At 45.0% G+C, this 24,811-nt stretch overlaps 1 protein-coding gene across 13 annotated transcripts in view; it reads right to left on the reverse strand.

Moving 5' to 3' along the window:
* Positions 1–24,811, reverse strand: part of LOC128329198 (sodium channel protein type 5 subunit alpha-like) — a 371,320-nt gene that overhangs the window by 265,737 nt on the left and 80,772 nt on the right. For all 13 annotated transcript variants that reach the window (XM_053259890.1, XM_053259889.1, XM_053259895.1 and 10 more), the window contains 2 exons: positions 15,394–15,715; positions 9,242–9,362 (listed from right to left, as the gene is read on the reverse strand). In XM_053259890.1, the coding sequence (XP_053115865.1) occupies positions 9,242–9,362; positions 15,394–15,660 (388 nt within the window). In that variant the 5' untranslated portion in view covers positions 15,661–15,715. The remainder of the gene's footprint in view (positions 1–9,241; positions 9,363–15,393; positions 15,716–24,811) is intronic.

Raw genomic sequence — 24,811 nt, forward strand, 5'->3', positions numbered from 1 at the left:
GATAGGACCTTCTCAGTTGCTGCCCCTAGGCTGGGGAACGCACTACTCATGAATATGAGGACTGTCTTCCCCGAGGCCTTCAGGAGATCCTTAAAGTCTCATCTCTTCAGCCTGGCTTGTAATGATAGCTAATTTCAACCTTAATGTTAACGAGATGTAATCTGGCCTAAATATTTCTTGATTTTAATTGTTTTATTCTGAGTGTTTGATTTTAATGTAAACCACCTTGAGCCACTTCAGGATGGGAAGTATATAAAATAAAATAAAATTTAAAAATACCCATAGCAGATCATCCAAGAAACCACCAGTATGGGCACCTCTTCCTCCCTTTCTTGGTGTCCATTTGAAAACCATGGTATGACAATAGAACAGCAATCCAAGGTCAACCCAAAAATATGTTTCCTACAGTACCATTATCTAAATGGCACAAACACAACACTTTGAGTAGGATCACATTTTCACAATTGGGATATTTTCTTGCCTGCCCCACATCCATTGTCAAAAATCAGCTCCATTTGCTAACTAGCCTGGAAACTTAGAAACCAATAATTGGACTCAGGGGGACTAGTCATCCAAAGACCGAGTCAAAAACATTTTCCACTACTGGGACCTATTCCTCCCGATGAATGACTGCAGAGAATAGAACGCAACAAGCCTCTTTTTCTGCTCTCCTTGCTTTATGAACATTCACCTCTATAATGGGGATTGGAGGCATGTGCCTCAAATGGGCTCCAAGTGGCCTCCTCTCTGGCTCTCCAGCAATACTCCCAAATCCCAAGGACACTCTCTTTATTGTGCACCTTTCCCGGGGCGGGGGCTCTCTTTTAACCCGTGTGAACGGCAGTAGGGGAATCTGTCAGGATTTGCCACTGAGATTCCTTGTGCACATAGGATTGAAAAGGCAACGCAAAAGGGAGCAGCCTTCATCACTGTTCACACAGGTGGCTCACACAGAGGGAACAAAATCACTGTTCACACAAAGGGAACAAAGCTCTTTGCCAAAGAGTCCTTTGCTGGTCTTGAAGTGAGTGGTTGAACTACAAAAGAGGAAAGGGTTTTTGCAGAATGGTGGCAAAGTGCACATTACTTTAAGGCAGGGGTTCTCAAATTTGGTCAGATATCAGACTACAACTCCCATCACCTTTTCAGCCATCGTGGCTGGGAATGATGGGAGTTGTAATCCAACCAAGGGCATAGCAAGGTTGGAGTGGGCCCAGAGACAAGATTTTAAAATGGGCTCCCCGCTCAATGAAGCTCAGCTCATGAAGTAAAGAACTCTTAAAGGAGGCTGAATAGTGGTAACAAAAAGCATAGTAAAATTTATTTATATATATCACCTACGTGCCACAATAGAACACCATCCTAAATTATTATTTTTAAGGTTTTGTAAATTCTGGACGATGCAAGTCATTTAATGGTACTAGAGAAAGACATGCTGTTCCGGTAGCTCCAGGTCTTAACACTCACATCAGTTTTGGAGGATGAATACAACTGAAGTAAGCCCGGGCGGGTGCTCAGCTGGGGGAGTCAGTCATGTGACTTGCCTCTGGGGGGGGCCAAGGCAATGGGCCCCCAGACAACTGTCTCCCCTTGCCCTATTATAGATACACCCCTGAATCCAACATAATCTAAGAACCCAAGTTTGAGAACCCCTGTGTTAAGCCCATCATTAAGAGATGGGCTTAAAACTGAAAATGTCTCTTGTTTCATAATGACAGCTTCGGTGGGGGGGGACAATGGGACAGTGGCATGTGGGGATATGGAGTTTTCACTTTTCCTCTGAACACCCCCGCCCCGGCCCAACTATTTCAGATGCAGCTGGAAATGCAGATAGGAGAGAAAAGGGGGCAAATCCCAATTTTGGACACAGTTGGAAGCAATTGAATCCACCAAAGGACCATGAAAACTCTCCATCACTGGACACAGAGTCTGGTTTCTGAGAATCCCAACATTCCTTTAAAAAAAACCAACTGTTTCTAGCCCTAACAGTTGTAGATCCATATTTGAAAATGTGCACAAGGTAAGTTAATACTGAAGAATCCAGAAGCGTTGCTGAACAAGATCTCCAGTAGTTACAGGGGGCAAAGCTAAAGCACATATCCTTGTCCTTGCCCATGACGAGCAGCATGAATTATGCTAGAGATGGATAGTAAAGATTTCAGAAAAACTGTCGTGACTCCTGCCCTGAGTTGTTGCTCCAAAAAGGGGAAGCAACCGGGATTCAAAAGCTAGCCCCAGCCCCGGCATCAGGCCATGAAGCTGGATTCTGGGCTTGCTAGCCAGGAATCACCAGAATCCAGTGCTGTAGACCCAAGAGGAACATCCCCTGCTCTTTGAAGACCCAACCCCTTCAATGCCAAAATACTCCCCCAAGCCTGCACACCAGCACCAGCAATGGGCCAAGAAGGATGTGATGGAGCAGGAGGAGGAGAGCAAGACTCCCCACCAGGGGGGAGAGAGGCAAGTCGAACTTGGGGGGTTAGTCTGAGCCTGGAGACATTCAAGGCCTCATTCCAGCTCCAGCCCTTGTTGAGACACGTGGTTCACTTGGAGCTCTCCATGGCCTGATCTGCCTTGCAAACCTTGCTGCCTGTCAGACACCCTTTCAGACTTTGTGTATGCGCTTTTTCTTTTAGTAAAGCATCAAAGGTAGCAGAAGCAAAACCCATGCTTTGCTGAGTCATGAGTGACATGCATTTTAATAAGCTGTTTAAAGCAGCCCATAATGCAAGCACTTTGCTGAATTAGAGCCATCAAGCCTGTGCTTTCGCATACAGATCTGTGCATATATATTACCACAAGGATGCAGAGAGGTTAGGTAGCTAAGATTCCCTTGGATAAATATGTACTCCCGAAAGGGTTTGAAATGCACTGAGCAGCTCCATTTCCACTTTTGCTAAAACCACCCACACTTACTGAAAAAAACCCAGAGTGAACCGACTCTAGGATGTAGTTAGGAGGAGGAGAGACTGAAAAGATAAGGCCTTCAAATGTGGATAAAGAATGACATTTGCCTTGCCTTGCATTCTGAGCCTGATTGCATTGACAGCATCGAGAGAGCAAAAAGCAGCAGCCCTAAGGACTCCTAGGAAATGTCATGAGGTTTATTTGTCTTGTAGCCAATGAATATAGCGGGGAGCAAGAAATCTGACCCTTACCTCAGCAGCGAAGAGCAACAGAAAAACCAAACAAAACTGCAACTTTGCCTCTTCACCACAGATGCCATGGTTAGTCACCAAGTTCAATTGCCAGCACTGCGATGGTAGTTCTGCTGGTGCAGAGAAATAGTCTGAATGTCCATGTTCAATTCTGTTTGATTCCATTTCTATTAGGACCTTTCCCCCTTCAAAACAGTTACATGTGCAAAGTCTTAGGTCTGCACCATCACCAGAGTCTGCGCCAGTGAGGCTGACCTGGGTCCCACGGCCAGAGCCTTCAGTCTGAGACCCAGTGCCTTATGGTTTTGAAAGAAGTAAGAAAAAAAGAGTGTCAGATACGACAAGGGAAGCTTCTTGTTGGCATAGGCGGGTCTATGCACCCCAAAGGGCAACCTGCACCAGATCCTATTAATTCTTGCCCTTTTCTCTTGGAAAATGTGCTCCATCTTCACCGCAGGACACTCCTTGCAGACAGTCCTCTAAACTGAGTTGAGTTTGACATTCCTCTAATTGGAAGGAGTGCGGATGAAAGTAAAGTAAAGTGACTTGGTGAAGCTTTGGCTCCATCAACAAACCACCCACTTGGAAGCCTGAAAGCCTTCAGTCAGATCTCTAAGTGAATTTCATGCAGAGAAGATGGGGAAGAAGCTGACAGACAGGATCACTAGGAGGTCAAGGAGATGCAGCAGGCAGCACGAAAATAGACCATGGAAATGGCAACAAACAATTCAAGCTTTGTGGAATAGCACACGGTGGACGACAGCCAGACTCTGCTTTCAGCTTACAGGTTCAGCCCTTTAATATACAAAATGGGAACAAGATGCTCCTGAGTGTGTGTAGGGAGTTTTTCTTTACCACTGAACCACTCTCTATATCTTGGACTAAGAGGGTGAACGCCCAGCTCAGAGGTCACCGATTCTGTGCCACCATGCTCCCCAGCACTGTGCATTGGAAATTAAACCATTCCAAATGTAACAAGGCAGACATAGTTCCCCACCTTCTACCTCGATAGTCTACTTTGCTCCCTGATCAGTTTGCATCACTTGACATGGCAAATATGAGCTTCTGCACTCAAGGCATATGCTCTGTCACTTAGCTCCAGACCCTCTTATGACCCTTCTGTTTCTGCAGGCCTTCCCCAATACCCCCATTTAGCTGTTGGTTTCCTTTTTAGTGGTTACTTCCCTTTCTGTTCTGTATGCTGTTTTTATTATTGTTGTCCCCGAGACAGCACAGTGCCCTGCTGACCCAAGAGTGGGGCACCTGCACTGGTTTCGTCCATCTGAAAACTGCATCCATGCTTTTGGAGAGGCTCTGTGTCCCCTAACAATTGCATCAGCACTTACCAACACCACTCCTACTATTCCTAATTAAACCTCCTCCTCCTCGCATTGCAGGTAAGACCTGAACTAACTGAGGAGCCTTACAAATGAGTAAAGCCCTTTGAACCCAGTGGGTCATATTTCTCAGCAAGCATGCATAGGACTATTTACTGGGTGAGTGGCTGACAAAATGGCAAATGCAGTTCAGTGTTGCTTCAGTGTAAAGTGATGCACATTGGGATGAAAAACCCCAACGTCAAGTATACATTGATGGGATCTGAGCTGTCAGTGATAGACCAGGAGAGGGATCTTGCGGTTGTGGTTGACAGCTCGTTGAAAGTGTTGACGCAAGGTGCGGCAGCTGTGAAAAAGGCCAATTCCATGCTAGGGATCATTAGGAAGGGGACTGAAAATAAAACTGCTAATATTCTAACACCCTTATACAAAACTATGATGTGGCCACACCTCGAGTACTGTGTACAATTCTGGTCATCACATTTAAAGAAGGACATTGTAGAACTGGAAAAGTTGCAGAAGAGGGCAACCAAGATGATCAGGGGCCTAGAACAGCTTCTTTATGAGGAAAGGTTACAACACCTGGGGCTTTTTAGTTTTTAAAAAAGATGGCTGCAGGATGATATGATAAAACCATGCATGGTGTGGATAAAGTGGATAGAGAGAAATTCTTCTCCCTCTCACATAACACTAGAACCAGTGGTCATCCCATGAAACTGATTGCCAGGAAATTTAGGACCAACAAAAGGAATACTTTTTCACACAACACATAATCAGCTTGTGGAATTCTCTGCCACAAGATGTGGTGACAACCAACAACCTAAATGGCTTTAAGAGGGGTTTGGATAACTTCATGGAGGAGAGGTCTATCAACGGCTACTAGTCTGGTGTCTGTGGGCCACCTCCAGCCTTAGAGGCAGGATGCCTCTGAATACCAGTTGCAGGGGAGCAACAGCAGGAGAGAGGGCATGGCCTCAACTTCTGCCTGTAGGCTTCCAGAGGCATCTGGTGGGCCAGTGTGTAAAACAGGATGCTGGACTAGATGGGCTTTGGGCCTGATCCAGCAGGGCTGTTCTTATGTTCTTATGACTGCACTGTGTATGTCCCTTTTATGTTCCCTTGATTTCAGTGGAGAATTAAGAACATCCTTAAATATCTCCCATGGAAATCAATGGAACTTAAAAGTGCTTAACTTTGGCTGAATGATACTCAGTATACTGAATGAATTCAGATTTACCCAGTTCAGGTGCCTGAAAGCTGTACTGGGTGAAACTGGTACCAGTGTTGGGAGATAACTGCTCAAACAGAATCACACACAGTACCCGTACTTTTATACAAACAGCAAGACATGATCACTACATGTCTTGAACACCAGTGGTGTTATAGAAATATTAAATCTAAGAAGCTGTAATAGGTGAACAGACTGGGTGATCCAAAGTAGCTCTTACTAGGCCAGTTGATACAAGGAAATAGAAGATCATCCTAGAGGCCTCTCCCATTTTTAATGCAAGAGAGTTATTTTATATGGAGAAATATAATGCATTTGATTCTCACCTATAGAATAAAATGGTACAGTCAAGCAATGATACACACCACACAAAGCTTATCTGTTATATAGCTCTAAGAGGAACATAGGAAGCTGCCTTAGATGGAGTCAGACCATTGGTCCATCTAGCTCAGTAGGAGAGGAGAGCGGGTCTTGTGGTAGCAAGCGTGACCTGTCCCCTTAGCTAAGCAGGGTCTGCCCTGGTTGCATATGAAAGGGAGACTGTGTGAGCACTGTAAGGTATTCCCCTCAGGGGATGGAGCTGCTCTGGGAAGAGTAGAAGGTTCCAAGTTCCCTCCCTGGTAGCATCTCCAAGATAGGGCTGAGAGAGATTCCTGCCTGCAACCTTGGAGAAGCCGCTGCCAGTCTGTGTAGACAATAGATGGACCTATGGTCTGACTCAGTATATGGCAGCTTCCTATGTTCCTATGTTCCTATTGTCTACACTGATTGGAAGCACCTCTCTAGGGCTTCAATCAGGGGCTTCCCCAGCCCTACTTAGAGATGCCAGGGATTGAACCTGGGACCTTTTGCATGCAGAGTGGAGACTGCCCGGGAATACTGGGAACTGTTGGCTTCTGGGGTGCGGTGAGGCCATAGCTCAGTGGTCAAGCATCTGCTTAACATGCAGCAGGTTCCCAGTTCAATCTCTGGCATCTCCAGGAAAAGCTAAGAAAAAATCCTGCCCAAAGCCCTGCAGAACTACTACCAGCCAGAGCAGACAAGAGTGTTCTCTGACTGCAGATGGATATCCTTCTCTACTCTGCAGATGGACCAATGGTGTGACTCGGCTGAAGGCAGCTTCCTATCTTGCTCTGAGATGACAGTGAAGCAGCTTTAGGTAGGATGATCAACAGGGCACTGGATGTGGTTACCCACCACTGGGTCCCTCCCAGATCCAGTATTCTATGCACATGCTCTTATAACATTTTCCCCCTTTGGAAGGAAAGGGAATGGAGCTAGGTATTCCCATGCAAGTCAGTTAATAGATCCAGTTCTCTTAGCTTGCAGTTCTGATATTATTTGCTCCAATAATTGCTGATTCAGGTTCCATTCTGCCGGGTTATTGACTTCCTACTTAGCCAAGCTGGTCGTGGGTGTTTTTTCTAAAGAGCTCCCTTGATGTGAATGGCTTTTATTGACTGATAATGATGTCCTGCTAAATACGGGAGCGAGGCTCCCCTCTACTCAAGGGAGAGCATCTTTCATTCTCGTGACCGGCGAGGGATGAAATAGCCATTAGGCAGCCCAAACAAAACTCATGCTTCAAAGGAAACAAGGATCTTGCCAGAACATCACCCCAACTGGCTAAGTGGCCTTTAGCTCGAGTTTACATTCCTGATTGGGTTGCCTCTGTCTTTCAACCAGCCGCTGAATCTGTGCCTTTCACAGCAGCTGGATCAGCAGACACAAGCAGGTGACAATGTTGTATATCCACACCATGAAAAGCTTTTCTCCCATTGATTTCTGCAGATCAAACAGCTACAGGCAGAGAAGCAGGCCAGGCCGATTTTTGACTCATCAACCCTGTTCTCAGTGCTAAATGCATATTCTGGGCCATTACGCTCTGGAACCTTCACAGCAAGCTACTTGCAGCTGAAGGACTGCAATACTGAGTCTGTCTAGGGATATCTAGTCTTCTCTCTTAACCAGCCCAGGACATCAAGGAAACACCAGAATCATCCTTCTTTTCAAGACACCTCTATATGGCCACAGTTTTTGCTTAACCATAGTTTTATTGATTTTTTTCATTCCACCCAACAAATGTCAATTTATCCTAAATCCAGGAAAAACTTCACCAGCTGAATTTCAACATGCCCAGCTGCTTTTAAGGGACAGAAACAAGACCAGGAAAGGAAAAAGGCCAAGCCGATTTTTAACTCAGCAATCCTGATCTCAGTGCAAAATGCATATTCTGGGCTATTACGTAATTGCTCTGGAACCTTCACAGCAAGCTACTTGCAGCTGAAGGACTGCAATACTGAGTCCGTCTAGGGATATCTAGTCTTCTCTCTTAACCACCCCAGGACATCAAGGAAACACCAGAATCATCCTTCTTTTCAAGACACCTCTATACGGCCACAGTTTTTGCTTAACCATAGTTTTATTGATTTTTTTCATTCCACCCAACAAATGTCAATTTATCCTAAATCCAGGAAAAACTTCACCAGTTGAATTTCAACATGCCCAGCTGCTTTTAAGGGACAGAAACAAGGCCAGGAAAGGAAAAAGGTTACCACTTTACCTATTCACCATGCTCACCCAGACAGAGGCAGGCAAGTCAATGGACAGGTGAGCACTCAGGGTTTCAAGCAGGGCTGTGCATGTGTGTGCCATAATTCCACATCAGCTTGCAACAACACTTAAGGCAGTCTTCAAGTTCTGAAACCCTTCTCCAGATGCCCTCATCTTCAGTGGCTAGGCAGGTGTTGACCCACCTGTGGGATGCTCTCTTGAGAGAGGTTTGCTTGGTGCCAAAACTGATGTTTTTCTGGCAACAGGAAAAGACCCATTTTAAGGCTCAGGCCTTAAAAGGTTTTTATTTGTTAAGATCTGCATAATGCTGCTGTTTCTCACATCTGTCTTTACTAATAAATACTTGGTGGTGTTTTTATAATTGTTTCCACTGTCAAATGCAACTTGTCCTTGGAAATCTTATGCAAAAGCGTGGGGCATTCAAATAAATAAATATTCCGTGAGAAAATAACTGGGCTTAGAATTCAACTTCCAGAAATCTCAGTCTTATTTTTTTAAAGCAAGTTTCTCACCCTTATGCTTGAAAGTCAATTGACATCTCACAACAAGAGGAAGTTTACTAAACAACATTTCCAGTGGACAAGGGTAATACATCAGTTTCCCCATGTAGTTCCAGTGAATAAATTTTGCAAAATAAGAGAAATTATGGATTTTGTTCAATTTAACAGATTATAGAATTCAACTTTCTTTGTGCAGAAAGTGCATCTGCATTGTTTAGCACAAGAGCACAGAGAGTCTTCATTTAAATCAAGCAGGATTCTGCTCCATTTTCTCCTACATGTGCTTTGACCTCAAACATACATAGGCCTCCCTCCCATTTTCTATCTCTAAAAAGCACTGATCCTGAAATACGGCGTGGTGATTAGGAGGAATTCAACAGCATGCAACTGCCCAACTCGTCATTTTGTACCAATCGCAGAGGAGAAAACTCAAAATGAAAGGATATGAATGTACCAAAATTTTAATTGCTGCTCTTCTGACTGGATGGAAAGGACTAAGTATATACAAGGCAGGAGTGGCACTAAATCGAAAGATTGTCTTCCCTTTGTTCAGTACTATAAATGTCTGGAAAACAAAAGAGGATGAAAGAATATTTAAACTCTGTTTAAAAAACTCCCTTGAGCTTTTATTTTGGATCCTTCCAAAATAACTGGCCAGGCTATTTCACATCTATATTTCCGGTTTATAAAGAATAGACTATTGAGCATCATTCTTCTTTCAAAAGGCACAGTTTGGGCACTGTTGCCCATGGAAAAGAATATGCTCAGCAGTCCAGAGGAGTATTCTGGAAAGAGGCATGGTGTACAATGGCCAGGATGAACACACATCCACCTCTTCTATAAAGCAAAGTGCCCACTGGCACAAACTCTGGTCAGGTTCATGTGTCCCGTGGCACCCAAGGTTGGGGTGAACTACTTTTCCCCATGTACATGTGCCCCTGGTGTAAGCCTCTACTTCTGCTCTAGTTTCTGATATGCTAAGATTGGTTGTGTTGTCTAAACCCACCAGTTTTGACCTAGCCTGCTTCACTTCCATCAGGGAACCTGACAGCCGTAACTTAATTCAAATTGGCAGTTACATAAATTTGGCATATCAGAAACGGGAGCAGAAATAGGGTCTCTAAGAGCTCATGCACCCTGGGAACTGGTGGCTTGCCTCCATCTCGGGTGCTGCTATGCATGTGAACTCAGCCAGAGAAGCCCTCTACATGTACAAGAGGAGATTGGATGACCACGTGCAGTTCCTTCTTTAAGCAGAACCATCTGGGCATCCATTCCCCAATCCAGGACATGATCTTCATTATGCCATCTCTTGCACCCCAAAGCACTGCCTTCTCTCTTTCCCCATTCCCATCCCACAGTTCACTGCACAGCCATTCATACACATGTTGCTTGTTTGAGACACTTACCCACAACTGCAGATCTGCTGTTTTCACTTCAGGAGCAGAACATGACAGATATCTGCAGTAGCCTTACCTTTCAGGCATCTATTGCACATCTCTACACATATCTGAAATATGCTTTTTGGGATCTGGACCAATAACCCCCAAACCTCTTGATTTGGCACTGCAGGTCTGCCTGTATCTTCACATAGATGCCATGTGAGTGGGAGTCATCAACTTTTTTTAAAAAAAAACTTCCTGTGTTTTAAAAAACTGAGTGACAAGCAGAAATTCAGCAGGTGAAGCTTTCTTCATCGCTACATCTGCATGTATGAAAATACTTGACATGCAGGATCTCATTGTCATTCAGCAATTAAAGATGCAAGAGCCATGTGGTGGGCGGGGGACGATGAAAGGCATGGAAGATGCCGTTACAAGATATATATGGAGAATTTTGGGGTATAGACAGAGTTTTAATCCCTATATGCATGATAGGCTCACGTTGTGGGGAAACCCAAGCTTAACGATGAATCCTTTTGAGGGTCAGGCGGTTACTTGGGCTTCCCAAGGCCTTAATACTTTGGATCAGCTTATTACATCTGATTTTGTTTTTAGATCTTTTGATAGTTTGAAGTCTGAATTTGATTTGCCCCAGACGGCTAATTGGCAGTTGGTTCAGCTTAAACATTTGCTAACTGAGCTTTTTGGACCAGATGCAGTTGCTGCCTCAGAAACTCCATCCTTATTATTAGATGTGGAACATTTAAAGGATGTACCTAAACCAGTAGCTTTTCTCCATCAAAAATTTAGAGAGAGAGAGAAGGTTGATATGAATTACATACGAGAACTCTGGAATAGGGAGCACGGGCATCCTGTTCCTTTAAATCAGTGACAAGTGGCCCTGATTGCAGTAAAATATGCTGGCCACCGCTGGCCTCCCTCCACTCCTGACCTGTCCTGTTGTTGCCTTGTTTTGGTTGGAAATTCATGAAACTGTTAATATGACTGTGACTGGTTGTTAAAGATGTTCATGTCCTTTGGGGGTATGTCCCCAAAGTATGGAATTTATCTATATATCAAGGATTCTTTGAGCATGGGGAATTGCCAAAAGGACTGTGATACAACTTTGGAAGGACAAGTTTACTCCTGATAAACAGTTGGGGATGATGGATGTGTGTTCCCTAGCACAGTTTGAATAAGGAGTTTCATGGGGGGGCGGTTAGAAATGGAAAAGAAGAATTTGTTGCAATGTGGTCTGATTTTATTGAATTGTATGGATTTTGAAGATTATTTTTAAGAAGGGTTTAAAAAAAAACACCTTTTGTTTGTTTAGTCCCTCCATTTATCTCTCATGCTACTGAGATAAATATTATATTTTAAATATGAAGCTCAGGAGGGAGGGAGTGTGTGTGTGTGTGTGTGTGTGTGTGTGTGTGTTTTAAAATTGATTGTACATGAATTTTAATTGTATTGCTTATTATTTGAAATAAAGAAAAAGTTTTTTTAAAAAGCAAGGGCTAGTCAGAAGCAGCCACTGAATGGTGCAGCAGGGAAGTAACTTGCCAATTCAAATCTCCACGGATATGTTTCCCAGACTATGGGAAACATCTATATCAGGCAGCAGTGATATAGGAAGATGCTGAAAGGCATCATCTCATACTGCGCAGGAGATGGCAATGGTAAACCCCTCCAGCATTCTACCAAAGAATACCACATAGATCTGTGGTCGCCATGAGTCAACTAGGGATGTGCACGGAACCAGCTGGCCCAGTTCAAGTCTGGCCTGGACTAGAACCATACCAAGCCAGTTTGGTCCGGTACCCCCTTGAAACGCCCCCCCCCCCCCAGTTTGGTTCGGTCCAGGGCGGGGGAGTTCGCAAACATTTTTTGTTTTGTTTTGTTATTCAAAATTTTTTTTAATGACACTTACCCCCTTCGGGGGAGTCGTTGGAGGTGGCGGGGTCCACTCAGGATCCCCCTGCCCTCACTGGCCTCAATGCAGTCTCAACCGGCCTGTTCGGCCCGCTCTTTGGCCCGTTTAAACCCTCCCCCTTGGCACAGCAGCCATTTTGGAGGCTGTTGCACCTGCACAATTGGCCTCTGAGAGGCCTGGGTCATGCCAGGCCTCTCAGAGGCCAACTGCGCAGGCACAGTGGCCTCCAAAATGGCAGCCATGCTGAGGGGGAAGGCCCGAATGGGCTGAAGACCCGGCCAAATGGGCCAGTTCAGGCTGCATTGAGGCCACTGGGGGCAGGGGGAACATCCACGGACCCCCCACCCACCTCCAATGACTCCCCCAAAGGAGGTAAGTGCCATAAAATATTTTTGAATTTGGTTTTTTTTTAAAAGCTCATGACCCCCCAAACAGTCGCGGGGGGTGGGGGGTTGGTCCAGTTTTACCCCGAACGTCAAGCTGGTTTGCACATCCCTAGAGTCGACACCGACTCGATGGGACAACTTTACTTTAGACAGAAGCACTGGTCTAACTCTCTCTACTAAGAGGGTCCTATTTGATTTTCTTAATTGAAATCCTCTATCTGTAATCCTATATAGTCCATTGCTTGCCAATGTTGTGGTTTTTTTTAAATAGAAGCATGGATTTATTGATTACTCTAAGCAACAAGGATTGAGCTGCTTCTAGGAATCTGCCTTGCTCTTGCCAATACTTTTCAATCCCCTCTAGCTCTCTATTGTTTACCCAGATTGGCAGCAGCTTCTCCAAGGCTACAGGCAGGAGTCTCTCCCAGCCCTATCTTGAGAAGCCAGGGAGGGAGTGTGGAACCTTCTGCATGCACGCAGGCCGATGCTCTTCCCAGAACAGCCTCATTCCCTAAGAGGAATATTTTACAGTGCTCACTCGTGTAGTCTCCCATTCAAATGCAAACCAGGGCAGACTCTGCTTAGCAAAGGGTATAATTAATGCTTGCTACCACAAGACCAGCTCTCCTCCCTGCATAGTCTCATGAAGTATTAGCAAAAAGGGCATCATGGATTGTGGTGAAGGAAAAACACAACCATTTGCCCACAGGCAAAACAGAGACATGTTGTCACTTTCACGGAAGTATCTTCCAGACTGTGAGGGGGCGGGGGGAAGAGACTGGATGGTCTCCTTGTGAGTCTGAAGACCCACAAGCGAGAAATGGGGCGGAGACTCAAGTTTCTGCCAAACTAGCTAAAAAGCAGGAAGAAGGCAATGTGATCTGCAGAGCTTAACTGTTGTCCTATCTGCCACTTTCCCTGCTCCAAATTGCTCCTTCCACTCCCTGCTTTTAAGATCCTTGATAGAGACTCAGGTCTTGCCACTGAACATCAAGTTTGGACTTAAAATTGCGGTCCACAGAATCACTATATATAAGGTGTGCCTTCTCTGTAGTTGCCCCAGAACTGCTGAGATCAGAGCTGGTCCTAAAGACACATCTCTTCAGCCAAGCTGTTTAATTAGTTGGTGTTTTTAATGGATATTTTAATCTGTTTTTATATGTTTTAACTGTTAAATTGTTGGTTTGTTTTATGCTGTAAACCGCCTAGAGACTTTGATAGTGGGGGGGTATACAAATCTATTAAAGAAAAAAAGAAAAATATAAGTTCCTATATGCACCTGAATTGGATTATTTATAAAAGGGGGGGGGTTGAGGACTTCAGAAAGGGCTTAAAGGATTATCAACAAACTTCTTATGTTGATGTAATTAAGAGAAACTGTGCAATCACATCTTTCTTGATGAAGGGAGGCAGGATTCTGATTTGATACTTATACTGCATTTCCTTTAGGGTGGTGAAATCTCTGACCTTGATTGGCTAAGCTGACTTGTTGGCATAGAATGCTAAGCTGCTGAGGCAACCATACTGTTGGCAGTCCAGATTCTTTGAGAGAAGTGGAAGTTGCCAGTTTGAGTGGGATTAAATCTACATCCAGGAATAGGCTGAAGATTGGGAAGAGGTCTGGGGACACAGGGAGCTAAGGGTCAAACTAGATGTGACTGATCCATGTGTTAGGATTCCACTCGCTGCCCGACCCTTACCAAACAGTGGGGTGATTTAAGTGCAGGGTGGGGGTGGGGAAGCTAAATTCTTTCGCAGGTGTAATTTTTGCAATGTAACAGTGTTACGGCTGGGGGGGGGGGGAGAGACATCACCCAGCCTAAAAACTGGAGGGACTCTACATTATTGGCCAGAAGGAAATGGGAAGTAATTGAGCTTGGGAGGGATGGGGCCAAGGAGGCATAGTGCTGCTGCAGTGCCCTGAGTCTTGAACCTAACAGACATTCTCCCAGTTGCAACCATGTTGCAGTGACTGTAGAAGCCACTTGGCATTCCTAAGTGGCCACAATGACCAAGAAGAAGTGGGTGTTGGTGGTGGTGTGGAGAATGAGCCAGATTTCACATCTGATTGACCAACCACTTCTTTGGCTGTAGTTTTCTAGGATCAGACAACTGCAACTGAGGAGGAGTCACCTTGCCCCTTTCAAGCTACAAGTGAAGCACAGGACCAAGCAGCCAGGGCTTTGGCTGCCTGTTCCCTGCCCGCCATGGTCCCTGGGGAGACAGCCTCTGGGACTGTGTGTGCTCATCTTGCACATGGGGCTGCATGGCTATGACAGGGTGCCCAGTTGCGACATGACTGTCCTCTGCTAACAGGGTTGCCAGTCACTATTTTGCTAGCCCTACTCCTGTGACTTTCACAGAAGCCAAACAGGCTGGGATTTATCAGGCGATGCATTCCCCCAAGATGCAGGTAAAGAGAGAAGAAGCTCCATCTGTTTCATTGCTGCCTTACAGGCAAAAGGCAAAAGGGAAGGGGCATCAGGAGCAAAAAAGCTTCCAACCCTACCAACTAACTGGGAATCAACTGGAAGCCATTGAGTGGAATGGGTTGCAGTGGTTACACTCTCTCTGTCTTCAGCCAACAGCTATCATCTCTGGCTCATAATCTGCCAAATATGAGGGTACTTACAATAATAGATTCCTGGGTCAAGACAATTGGGTAATTGACACATGCCCCTATTTAAAATACTCTCCATCCACCCCTAACCGAATCACCTAGTTTTAAGACATTAAGCAGAGTGTGTCCCTACTCATTCTCTCATCCTGACACCAAATAGGAATGATTTCCACTAGGGGGGAAAATAGGAGAAAGGAAAGTCCACAGCCTCCCTCCTCTCTACTTTCTGCCATCTCTAAAAATGAGCGCAGAGCTAAAGGTGTGATGGATTTAACCTTGTGATCACTGTAGAAAGGGTCAATGTCCTCCAAGGGTTCCCCAATGAGCTCCGATGGAGGAGACCCATAGATATCAGGTATCTTCTTGCAGGCCTGTAAGTCAAGCTGGGGCCGGGGTTTTTCTTCGTCGGCCAACTGTTCCCTATATTCCTGCTTGGCGTTCCTCGCGATCTTCTCTGCGATTCGCTTCTCGATCGCAGCCAAGGATTCAGGTGTGAACCGGTGGAAGCTGTTAGAACCCAGTGGTAACAAGAAGTCGGCCATCTTTTCATCCTGATTCTTCTTTGTACTGGTCTTTACTCCTAATCATAAAAAACAGCTGTGAAAGAGGAAAGAAGAAGGGAAATAGGTAAGTAAAGAGAGAGGAAAAACATACTTAAGAATTTAACAATAGTCATTCTCATATCCTTTGCTACGTAAACTACTTTGAGAATTTTGTTGTTGTTGAAAAGCAATATATAAACAGATTATGATTATTATTGGCCATAACAATGGTCTGGCAATGGGTCATCAAAGCAGGGATGACTGCTAGGGCTCCCCCACCCCCACCAATATTTCCCATCTCCTCATCCACCAGACTGGAAATTTGACTCTTCTCATAAGCAATTAAACACTATGAAAAACAGCAGAAGTCCAAGACTGACAGTTTGCTGCAGCTGCTAATTTTATTTATTTTTTAAATCAAAACAAACTTGCCCTCCATGAACTACACAACTTGTGTGGGATTGGTGTGAGGATGTCTGAATCAAGTACTGCATGTGAAAGAACATTCTCAAGCCTTTGATGCATGAAACATTACCTGAGGATACTATACCATGACAAATGACCAGTTAAGGGACTTGACTATCATGGGTATTGAAAAAAACACTGACAGAGTCTCTTGATCTGAACATTCATTGTAGAAGGATTTGCTTCTTGACCCAACACCCATTTTCAGCTTCATTATTAAGGTAAATAAACAAACTTTAATTGCCATACCTCTATACATATTTAATGTTTAGCAAAACCCTCTCTCCCCTAATAACAAACTTTGCCACACCTTTGCTCCCCTGAATTAGTTGTCCTAGAGTCATCCTTAGTGGGAAGGCCGTGAGATGTGCTTCGTCCTTTAATAATTCCTGGGCAGTAAAACCTAATCAGGAATGCTTCAATATTTGACTATATGCTGGCTCTGAGAATTACTAGTTCACACAAGACACCATGTATGCAGACACAGGAATGTGCACACACACACACACACACACACACACACACACACACACACCAACAAAGTGTGAACCAAGACTTAGAATTTTGGATGCCCTGTGAAAAACACTAAAACATGCTCTTCCTTTCCCCCAGCACTGAAACACCTTTGGTGTTCTCTCTTTACTCGCCTCTTGGTGGCATTTCCCTGTAAAAACTGTTCATTAACATAGCCCCTCTAGATTTAGTGGTAGCTGCCAGATGGTGCCTCAGAGACCCTGCTGTTGCAGGACTATAGTCTCTACTGCATAGTGAGTGCCCCAACACAATTCACTTCCATTAGTCTCTGCAAACCTACAAGTTTGTCAGCAAACAAAGCTTTAACTGAACCCAGCATGAGAAAGTCAGTATTTATTGACTCAATTTATGTGAATGAAACAGCCCTTCACACTGCCAATTCCCCCGATCCAACTTTGTTTTACGATGGACTCATTTGATCGCAGTCACATTAAAGGGAAAACAACTTCCACAGTCTTTCTTTTATTGTACTTTGCCTTGTTGCCTACCAGAACACAGCACAGGAATACAATAAACCACACACAGCTCTGGATTCAAACAATAGACTAGGGATGTGTACAAAACCGGTTCGCCCGATTCGGTTCGAATTCGAACCGGGTTCGAACCAGGAGGGGGTGGTTCGGTTTTGGTTTTGTTCGAACCACCCCCTGGTTCGGTTCAGATTTGGACCAGTTCAAACCGGTTCAGACACCCCAAAATTGGTAGGATGGTAGCTGGCACCCAGCGGTACCTGTTACCCAAACCCTAAAGCAATCGGACACTCGTATGATTTTTTATGAATTTTTGAATTTTTTTTCTCGTCTAGGAACTACCACCCACCACACTCCACTCTACAACACCCCTTTCCCCCCGACGTGAAGCTATTCATTTGCTGCAATCCTAATTATTCTCTATGAGGAATTCAAAAATACTTTAACAATTCACCAATAATCAGAGGAGTCTCCAATTGACTTGGGATTTTTTGGGTGGTAGGCACCCCTGTCTGTCTACCACCCACCCTGATTTTGTGCCCCTAGGTGCTCCACAATAGGGGATATGGACTGGTTCAGGTCCCATTATACTCTATGAGAAAAATAATTAAAATATTTCAAATATTCATAAAATATCATAGGGGTGTCTGATTGCTTCAGGGTTTGCATGGTTGTTGGCACCCATGGGTGCTCCACAATAAGGAATAATGGCCTGGTTCGAGTCCCATTATATCCTATGAGAAAAAAATGAAAATAATTTTCAAAAATTCATAAAAAATCGTACGGGTGTCTGATTACTTTGGGATTTGGGTGGCAGGTACCCCTGGGTGCCAGCTACCATCCTACCAATTTTCAGGTGTCCAAACCAATCCTAACCAGTCCAAACTGGTCCAAACGAACCACCCCCAGTTCGGTTGGGATTCGAACCGAACCGGGGGTGGTTCGGTTCGGATCTGAACCTCTGAACCAGTTCGCACATCCCTACTAGCGCTTCCACTTTGAGCATGCACTCAGAAATAGGAATGAGCAAACAGTGGCTCTGGACAGGGATACTTCCAGCATTGCCCTCTGACTCGGTGGAGTTCCCTAAGGACCTGCCAGCTACAGCAGAGGCCCCCAACATTCCCAGAGCCAGAACCTGAGAAATCAGGAAAGGTCCCTTTGAGAAATCCCCCTTCCAAGAAAAGGGGTGAGGCCAACTCACCCTGCCCAGGCCAGGGCTATAAGAACCAGCAGCTGGCTGCTAGACCTTCACCGGAGCAACATCATTCCATGCTTCATGACTCAGCCCTGTTACCCTGCTTATCTCCAGCCAAGTTTCTGGCTCTGGCCCTCGAGCTGTTCATGGTCTGTGTACTCGTGGAGACCATGACCCAACCTAGACCAGGATAACATGTCCAACGTGCTCTCTAGGCAGATGTTCTGATCTTCACTTACCACTGTTCCACTCTTCCTTGGTCTTATAAGCTCTTCAAAGTCTATGGGAGGAGAACTGATCTTGTGGTAACAAGCATGAATTGTTCCCTTTGCTAACCTGGGTCTGCCCTGGTTTGCATTTGAATGGGAGACTACATGTGTGAGCACTGTAAGCTATTCCCCTCAGGGGATGGGGCTGCTCTGGGAAGAAAATTTCCATGCAGGTTCCCTCCCTGGCATCCCCAAGACAGGGCTGAGAGAGACTCCTGCCTGTAACCTTGGAGAAGCTGCTGCCAGTCTGTGTAGACAATACCGAGCTAGATGGACCAAGGGTCTGACTCAGTATAAGACAGCTTCCTATGTCCCTATGCTTTGCACCTTCCACAATGATAGGAGTAGCATCTTGTTTTCCCCAGATCCCTGCCCTGCCAACTCTCCTAAGCACATCCCCAAAGCACATCTGCTCTAAATTAACAGCTCACAACATTTGCTAAGGAACAGGACATGCACAAACAAATAGCGCTGCAAAGCATATACTAATAATAATGTCCCAAACCTCGGCGAGCCTGTCTGACTGCCTTCTCCTCCTGAACTGCTTTGTCAGCACAGACAGGATTGACTGACTATTCTTTGCCGCTCTTCCACAAACAAACCTGTGCTCAGAGCTTGCCGGAATATCAAATGCATCCAAGAACATATACATTTGAAGAACAGTTGGAAGGACAATAATACACAGCAAAACAGCCTCAATGTCCATGCCCAACGCAATTAATTAACAGTTCAATTCAAAATGTCTCCGCAAGTTTTAAATAAATAGTCAGCTATTCAGTAAAACAAGCAAACAACTCAGGTCATTAAATAATTCATTAGCAGTTGACACTAATAAAAGACTAGCAAGTGCAACCAAAAATTGAGAAGGTGAGGGAAATAATAGATTGCAAAACTTTCACCTGGGAGAGAGAGCCTACATACAATTCCTCCCCCCTAGGAACTGTATGGGCAAAACTGCTTTAGGCACTATCAATATCTTGTAGTATCAGCTGACTTTTCGTCAACCCTTATCTTCCCCTCAGCCCTATTTGCATGTCCAGCAATCTTGGAGCAAAACTATCATGCTCAACAACACCAAAAGCAAAGGATCATGAATGGAGTTGAGCAACAACCTGCACTCTTCACCCACTTGGCTACAGCCCCATTTTATTCCATTCCCATTTGTTGGGGCATCAGTCAATACATATTTCTCTAAACCAGGGCTTAATGCACACAGCAAGCACTCCGGCGGCAGAGCATCCATCAGTAATGTGACATTTCGATCCAATATAACCCAATTCCCACACTAATGAATAAAGACAGCTCCTATTAACATCCACCACTGTTGGCATGTCTTTCCAATTGGATCAACATATTTTAAGAAATGTATTTCTTGTGCCTTCCCTGCTCATTCAGTCTCCTTCCAGTTTTTTCAGACAACTCAGTGCTGCAGCACTGCCAGATATGAGATTTGGTCCTTTTCCTACCCTGGAAGTTCATACCTGATCTATGCTTGTTCCTCACCCTAATCCTAAAAGCCATACTTGCATGCAGAAATCCAACTTCCCCTTGTCAAGAATGTGAAAACATGTGTTTCAGTCTCCCTGCCACTGCACATTCGGTACACTTATCTGCAAAAGCAGATATGGGATTTTTCACAAAAATGGATTGGAATAGTGGTTGTGCGTTGCCTATCTACTGTTATCCACCATCACATAGGATGATCCCCCATTCAAAAAACAAAACCAAGAGGCAGCAGCACTAATCTGAATCATTGTTGCTGGTTACAGGGGGAACATGTTCCCCTCAAAAGGCACAGACAGCTTTACACATTAATGAAGATCTGAATCATTGTTGCCCTTTGTACCCACAGCCAGCTTAACCGTGAAACAGCTTGAGTGATTAAACCACGAAACCTTTTTGGAGGATCCAAAGACAAAATTCAGAAAGTGGCGACCCGTCTGGGACACTTCTCCTCAATGTCGGTTTTTGCTTTGGGAACTGAACATTTGGAAATACATGGTATCCAGTGTTCCTTCTAATAGGGATTCCCAGATGTTGTGGACTACAGCTCCCATAATCCCCAGCCAAATGCCACGGCAGCTGAGGATGCTGGGAGTTGTAGTCCACAACATCTGGGAATCCCTGTTACAAGGATCACTGATGGCATACTTATCTTTATTTCTACCAAAATCATGTCTGTGGCTGATGGGATTCATTCATTCATTCGACTGATATACCACCCTTCCTAAAGTGACTCAGGGTGGTTTACATGAAAATAAAAAACACATAACAATTAAAATCAAAAACCATTTAAAAGCAGATTAAAATTAAAATTAAAGCTAGATATCATTAAAAGCCAGGCTAAAAAGATGGGTCTTTAAGGCTCTCCTGAAGACCTCCAAGGAAGATAATCCTCTCGAACCTCTTCTTGTTTAATAAATGAGCTCCCTAAAATCTGTCACTGCGGGCTGCTTGGACTATTGAAACCACCGTCCAAAGCAGTGATCTTCACTATTTTTCAAGTGGGGGATCATGCTGGCAAACACACACGTGCGCACGCAACACAAACACAAACACACACGTGAGAGCCATGTCTCACTGTGCTGACCTTTGCTTTTCTCAGTACTGGGAGGGCCCTTTAAGAGAGGCACAACCCTTTCAAGAGCTCTGTGGGGAAAGTGCAAGGAAGAGTCATACTTCCCAGCACTCTGTGCATACTTTCCATGGTGGTGCAGGGGCTCAAGAGGGCTCCATTTCCCCTTGAAGGAGCTGCACTGGCACTGGACAAAGTGAAGCACTTCCCAGTGGTGAGTGCCAGGGAGGTCTGTGCCGAGAATTCAGCCTTCATGCTGAATATTCTCAAAGGCCTCCAATGAGGGCACATAAAAGGAGTTTGTCGCCTCCAAGCTTTACACTTTTAGGTATACATGTACATGGAAACAGGAGTGTGTGAAGTGGGCCGTAGAGAGATGGGCAGAGGTTACAGATCTGCAATGCAATCCTTGCAGAGGCAATGCCAAAGTTATGTTTCGGAGGCTATAGATATGGATCAATTTAATTCACATCCCCTCTTTCTGTCCAGAAACTGGACCTACAAGGCAGGTTACATTAAAACTGTTACCCAATTAAAGAAATTTTGAGCAATTAAACCAATATTTTAATCAATCAAATGTGTATACATTTGCATACGACTACCAGTAGCCACCTAATGGCGCAGTGGGAAATGACTTGAGTATCAAGCCAGAGGTTGCCAGTTCAAATCCCTGCTGGTATATTTCCCAGACTATGGGAAACACCTATATCGAGCAGCAGTGATGTAGGAAGATGCTGAAAGGCATCATCTCATACTGCACGGGAGATGGCAATGGTCAACCCCTCCTGTACTCTACCAAAGAGGTAGGGGTTCTCAACCTTGTATCCCCAAATGTTGGACTACAACTCCCATCCTCCACAGCTACACTAACCTTTGGTCATTGTGGCCGGAGATGATGGGAGCTGTAGTCCAACATCATCTGGGGGCACAAGGCTGAGGATCCCTGCTGCTTTAGAGGGTGAATGTTTACACTGCAGCAGATGCCACCTTAGAAGAGGGGCCATAACTCAGTGGTAGAGCACATACTTTGCACACACAAGGTCCCAGGTTCAATTCCTGGTACCTCCAGATAGGGCAGGGAAAGATACTTCTCTGAGAATATGGAGTACAGACAATCAGACTGAGAAGGACAAACAGTCTGACTCCATACAAGAACAGCTTTATATATGAACAGGCATTCCCTCTGATGAGACAATGTAGAAGGAATGCCTGTTTCCAAATGGCATCTGTCATCTGCAATTTCTCCAAGTACTTATATTAAAAAGAATTAACATTTTTAAAAGTGTTGCCCAATTAATCAGAGACTGCCATTTTTATTACAGAGGTTTTACTTGATTAATCTAATTGATGGATCAATTAAAGGTTGCAGCCCTAATTAGAAGCACACTGCGGAAATAAACTAAAAATCAATACAGCATATTTAAACACTCAAAACAATATGCACAACGCAAGATCTGTACGAATCAGCAATACAACTGGCCTCTAAATCGCCAGCTCACTCCAAAGCCTTCTGGGATAAAAAGGTTTAACTAGTCTTCTGAAAAATCAGTAGGAATAAGAATGGAAAAATTTCATAGGGAAATGGTCTGCAAAAGGGAGCTCTGCAGAGGAGCAGGAAGGATGAGGGGCTGTTATATTCAATGGCATTTTACATTAGTTTTCAGAATCAAAATGGGACACAGGTGAAGAGGGGGTCCATAAGATGATGGGCACCATCCTTGCCTTCCAGGTCACTTTGGGTTTTTTACATCAAAGGGGTTCTGAAACTTGGGTCCTCAGATGTTGTTGGACTACAACTCCCATCATCCTCAGTCACAATGGCCATTCTGGCTGGAGATGATGAGAGTTGTAGTCCAACACGACCTGGGGATCCAAATTTGAGAACTTCTGCATTAAATCATCCAGACAAATACATATGGGACCAGGTCTCACGATCAGTGAGACCCGGTTCAGCAGGGTGAGCGGGGAGAGAGGGAGCCCTGGGCGGCCGGATTGGCCACCCACACAATTGCTGGCTCCATGACGGAGCCGGTGGGGGGTGGGGGGAGCGGGGGCCAATTGGCTCTCGCAAGCTCCAGCATGCCCTGCATGAGCGCGCAGGGCATGCTGGCGAGACCCCCGGAGCCGGGAGGCGGCTTTTCGCCTCCCCTCCGGGGGTCTCCTCATGAGTAGGCGCAGCGCGAAGCTGCACCACGGCTACTCACGATCTTCAAAACCAGGTTTTAGGGCAGGGGTTCTTGAGTGGGTTACGCAGAAAATCGGGCTAGCGGAGGCTAGCCCGATTTTCTTTGATCGTGAGCATAGCCCCATTGTTTGGAAGCTCTAATATTCTGGTAAGAGCACCACAAGGGGGTAAATTTGGATCTCTAGAGATGCCACAACAAAATGCTATTTTGTGATGCATTTGTCAAAGCATTTGCTTCCTGATGTAACAACAGAACTCTCCCTGACACTCATGAGCTTTCAGCTGGAATATCACACTGGGCGGACTAATTTAAAATTAAGTTTCCTCTTTTGAAATTCATATTGCTCCAGGTCAAGCATGCATGGATGCGATAACAATCTAAAATATACTGGCTCAAACATAATTTGAAACTTTTAGCCAAGTAACCTTGTCCACATGCCCTGTAAAATTATATCTGCTTAGAGAGAAGAGGCAGATTTCTGGCTGGGCTCTCTCTGCACACATTCCAGGAGAACAAGTGGCTACTTGATGAGTCAGTGTCTACCAGAACCTTCTGGAGGCAAGGGCTTGTAATTACTGGATAACATCGCCTTTCTCTATAAGATGGAAAGTTAGTGACCATAGTGTCTGATCAGTAAAGGTAAAGTGGGCCGTTGAGTCGATGTTGACTCCTGGTGACAACAGAGCCCTATGGGTGTCTTTGATAGAATACAGGAGGGGTTTGCCATTGCCTCCTCCCGCGCAGTATGAGATGATTTCAGCATCTTCCTAAATCGCTGCTGCCCGATATAGGTGTTTCCCATAGTCTGGGAAACATAACAGCAGGGATTCAAACCGGCAACCTGTGGCTTAACTGGTCAAATCATTTCCCCGCTGCGCCATTATGTGGCTTTCTGATCAGTACAGACAGACAGGTATATCTCCATAAACTGAGAAACAAAGAACTTGGGTAGCTGGAGGTCGTTAAAAAAAAGAGAGGGAGAGAGAGATCATCCTAAATATGAGATCATACATGAGAGCCCAAATATAAGAACACAGAAATATGAGATCACCCCAAAAGGTCTCTGTGGATGATCCTTGAGATACAGGCTAGCTCCACCAGATACATAATAGCTTCACCATCTTTAGCAGAGGCAGGGAGGGAGCTTATGATCTGTGTCACCCTGCCCTGGAAGATGATGAATAGAGCTTGTGGTGAGTACTAGCAGCAGCCTCTCTCTCTCTCTCTCTCTGGAAGCAACTTTGCTGCAGGCCTCTGTTGGTGGCAGAGCTGGCCCAGAGTGCTGATTCGGCAGTTTCAGCTGGCCTTGCATCATTAAGGAGAGGAGAGCTGGTCTGGTGGTAGCAAGCATGACTTGTCCCCATAGCTAAGCAGGCTCTGCCCTGGTTGCATCTGAATGGGAGACTTGATGTGTGAGCCCTGCAAGATATTCCCCTCAGGGAATGAAGCCGCTC

Source organism: Hemicordylus capensis, chromosome 6, assembly GCF_027244095.1.
Source record: "Hemicordylus capensis ecotype Gifberg chromosome 6, rHemCap1.1.pri, whole genome shotgun sequence".
NCBI classification, from domain to species: Eukaryota; Metazoa; Chordata; class Lepidosauria; order Squamata; family Cordylidae; genus Hemicordylus; species Hemicordylus capensis.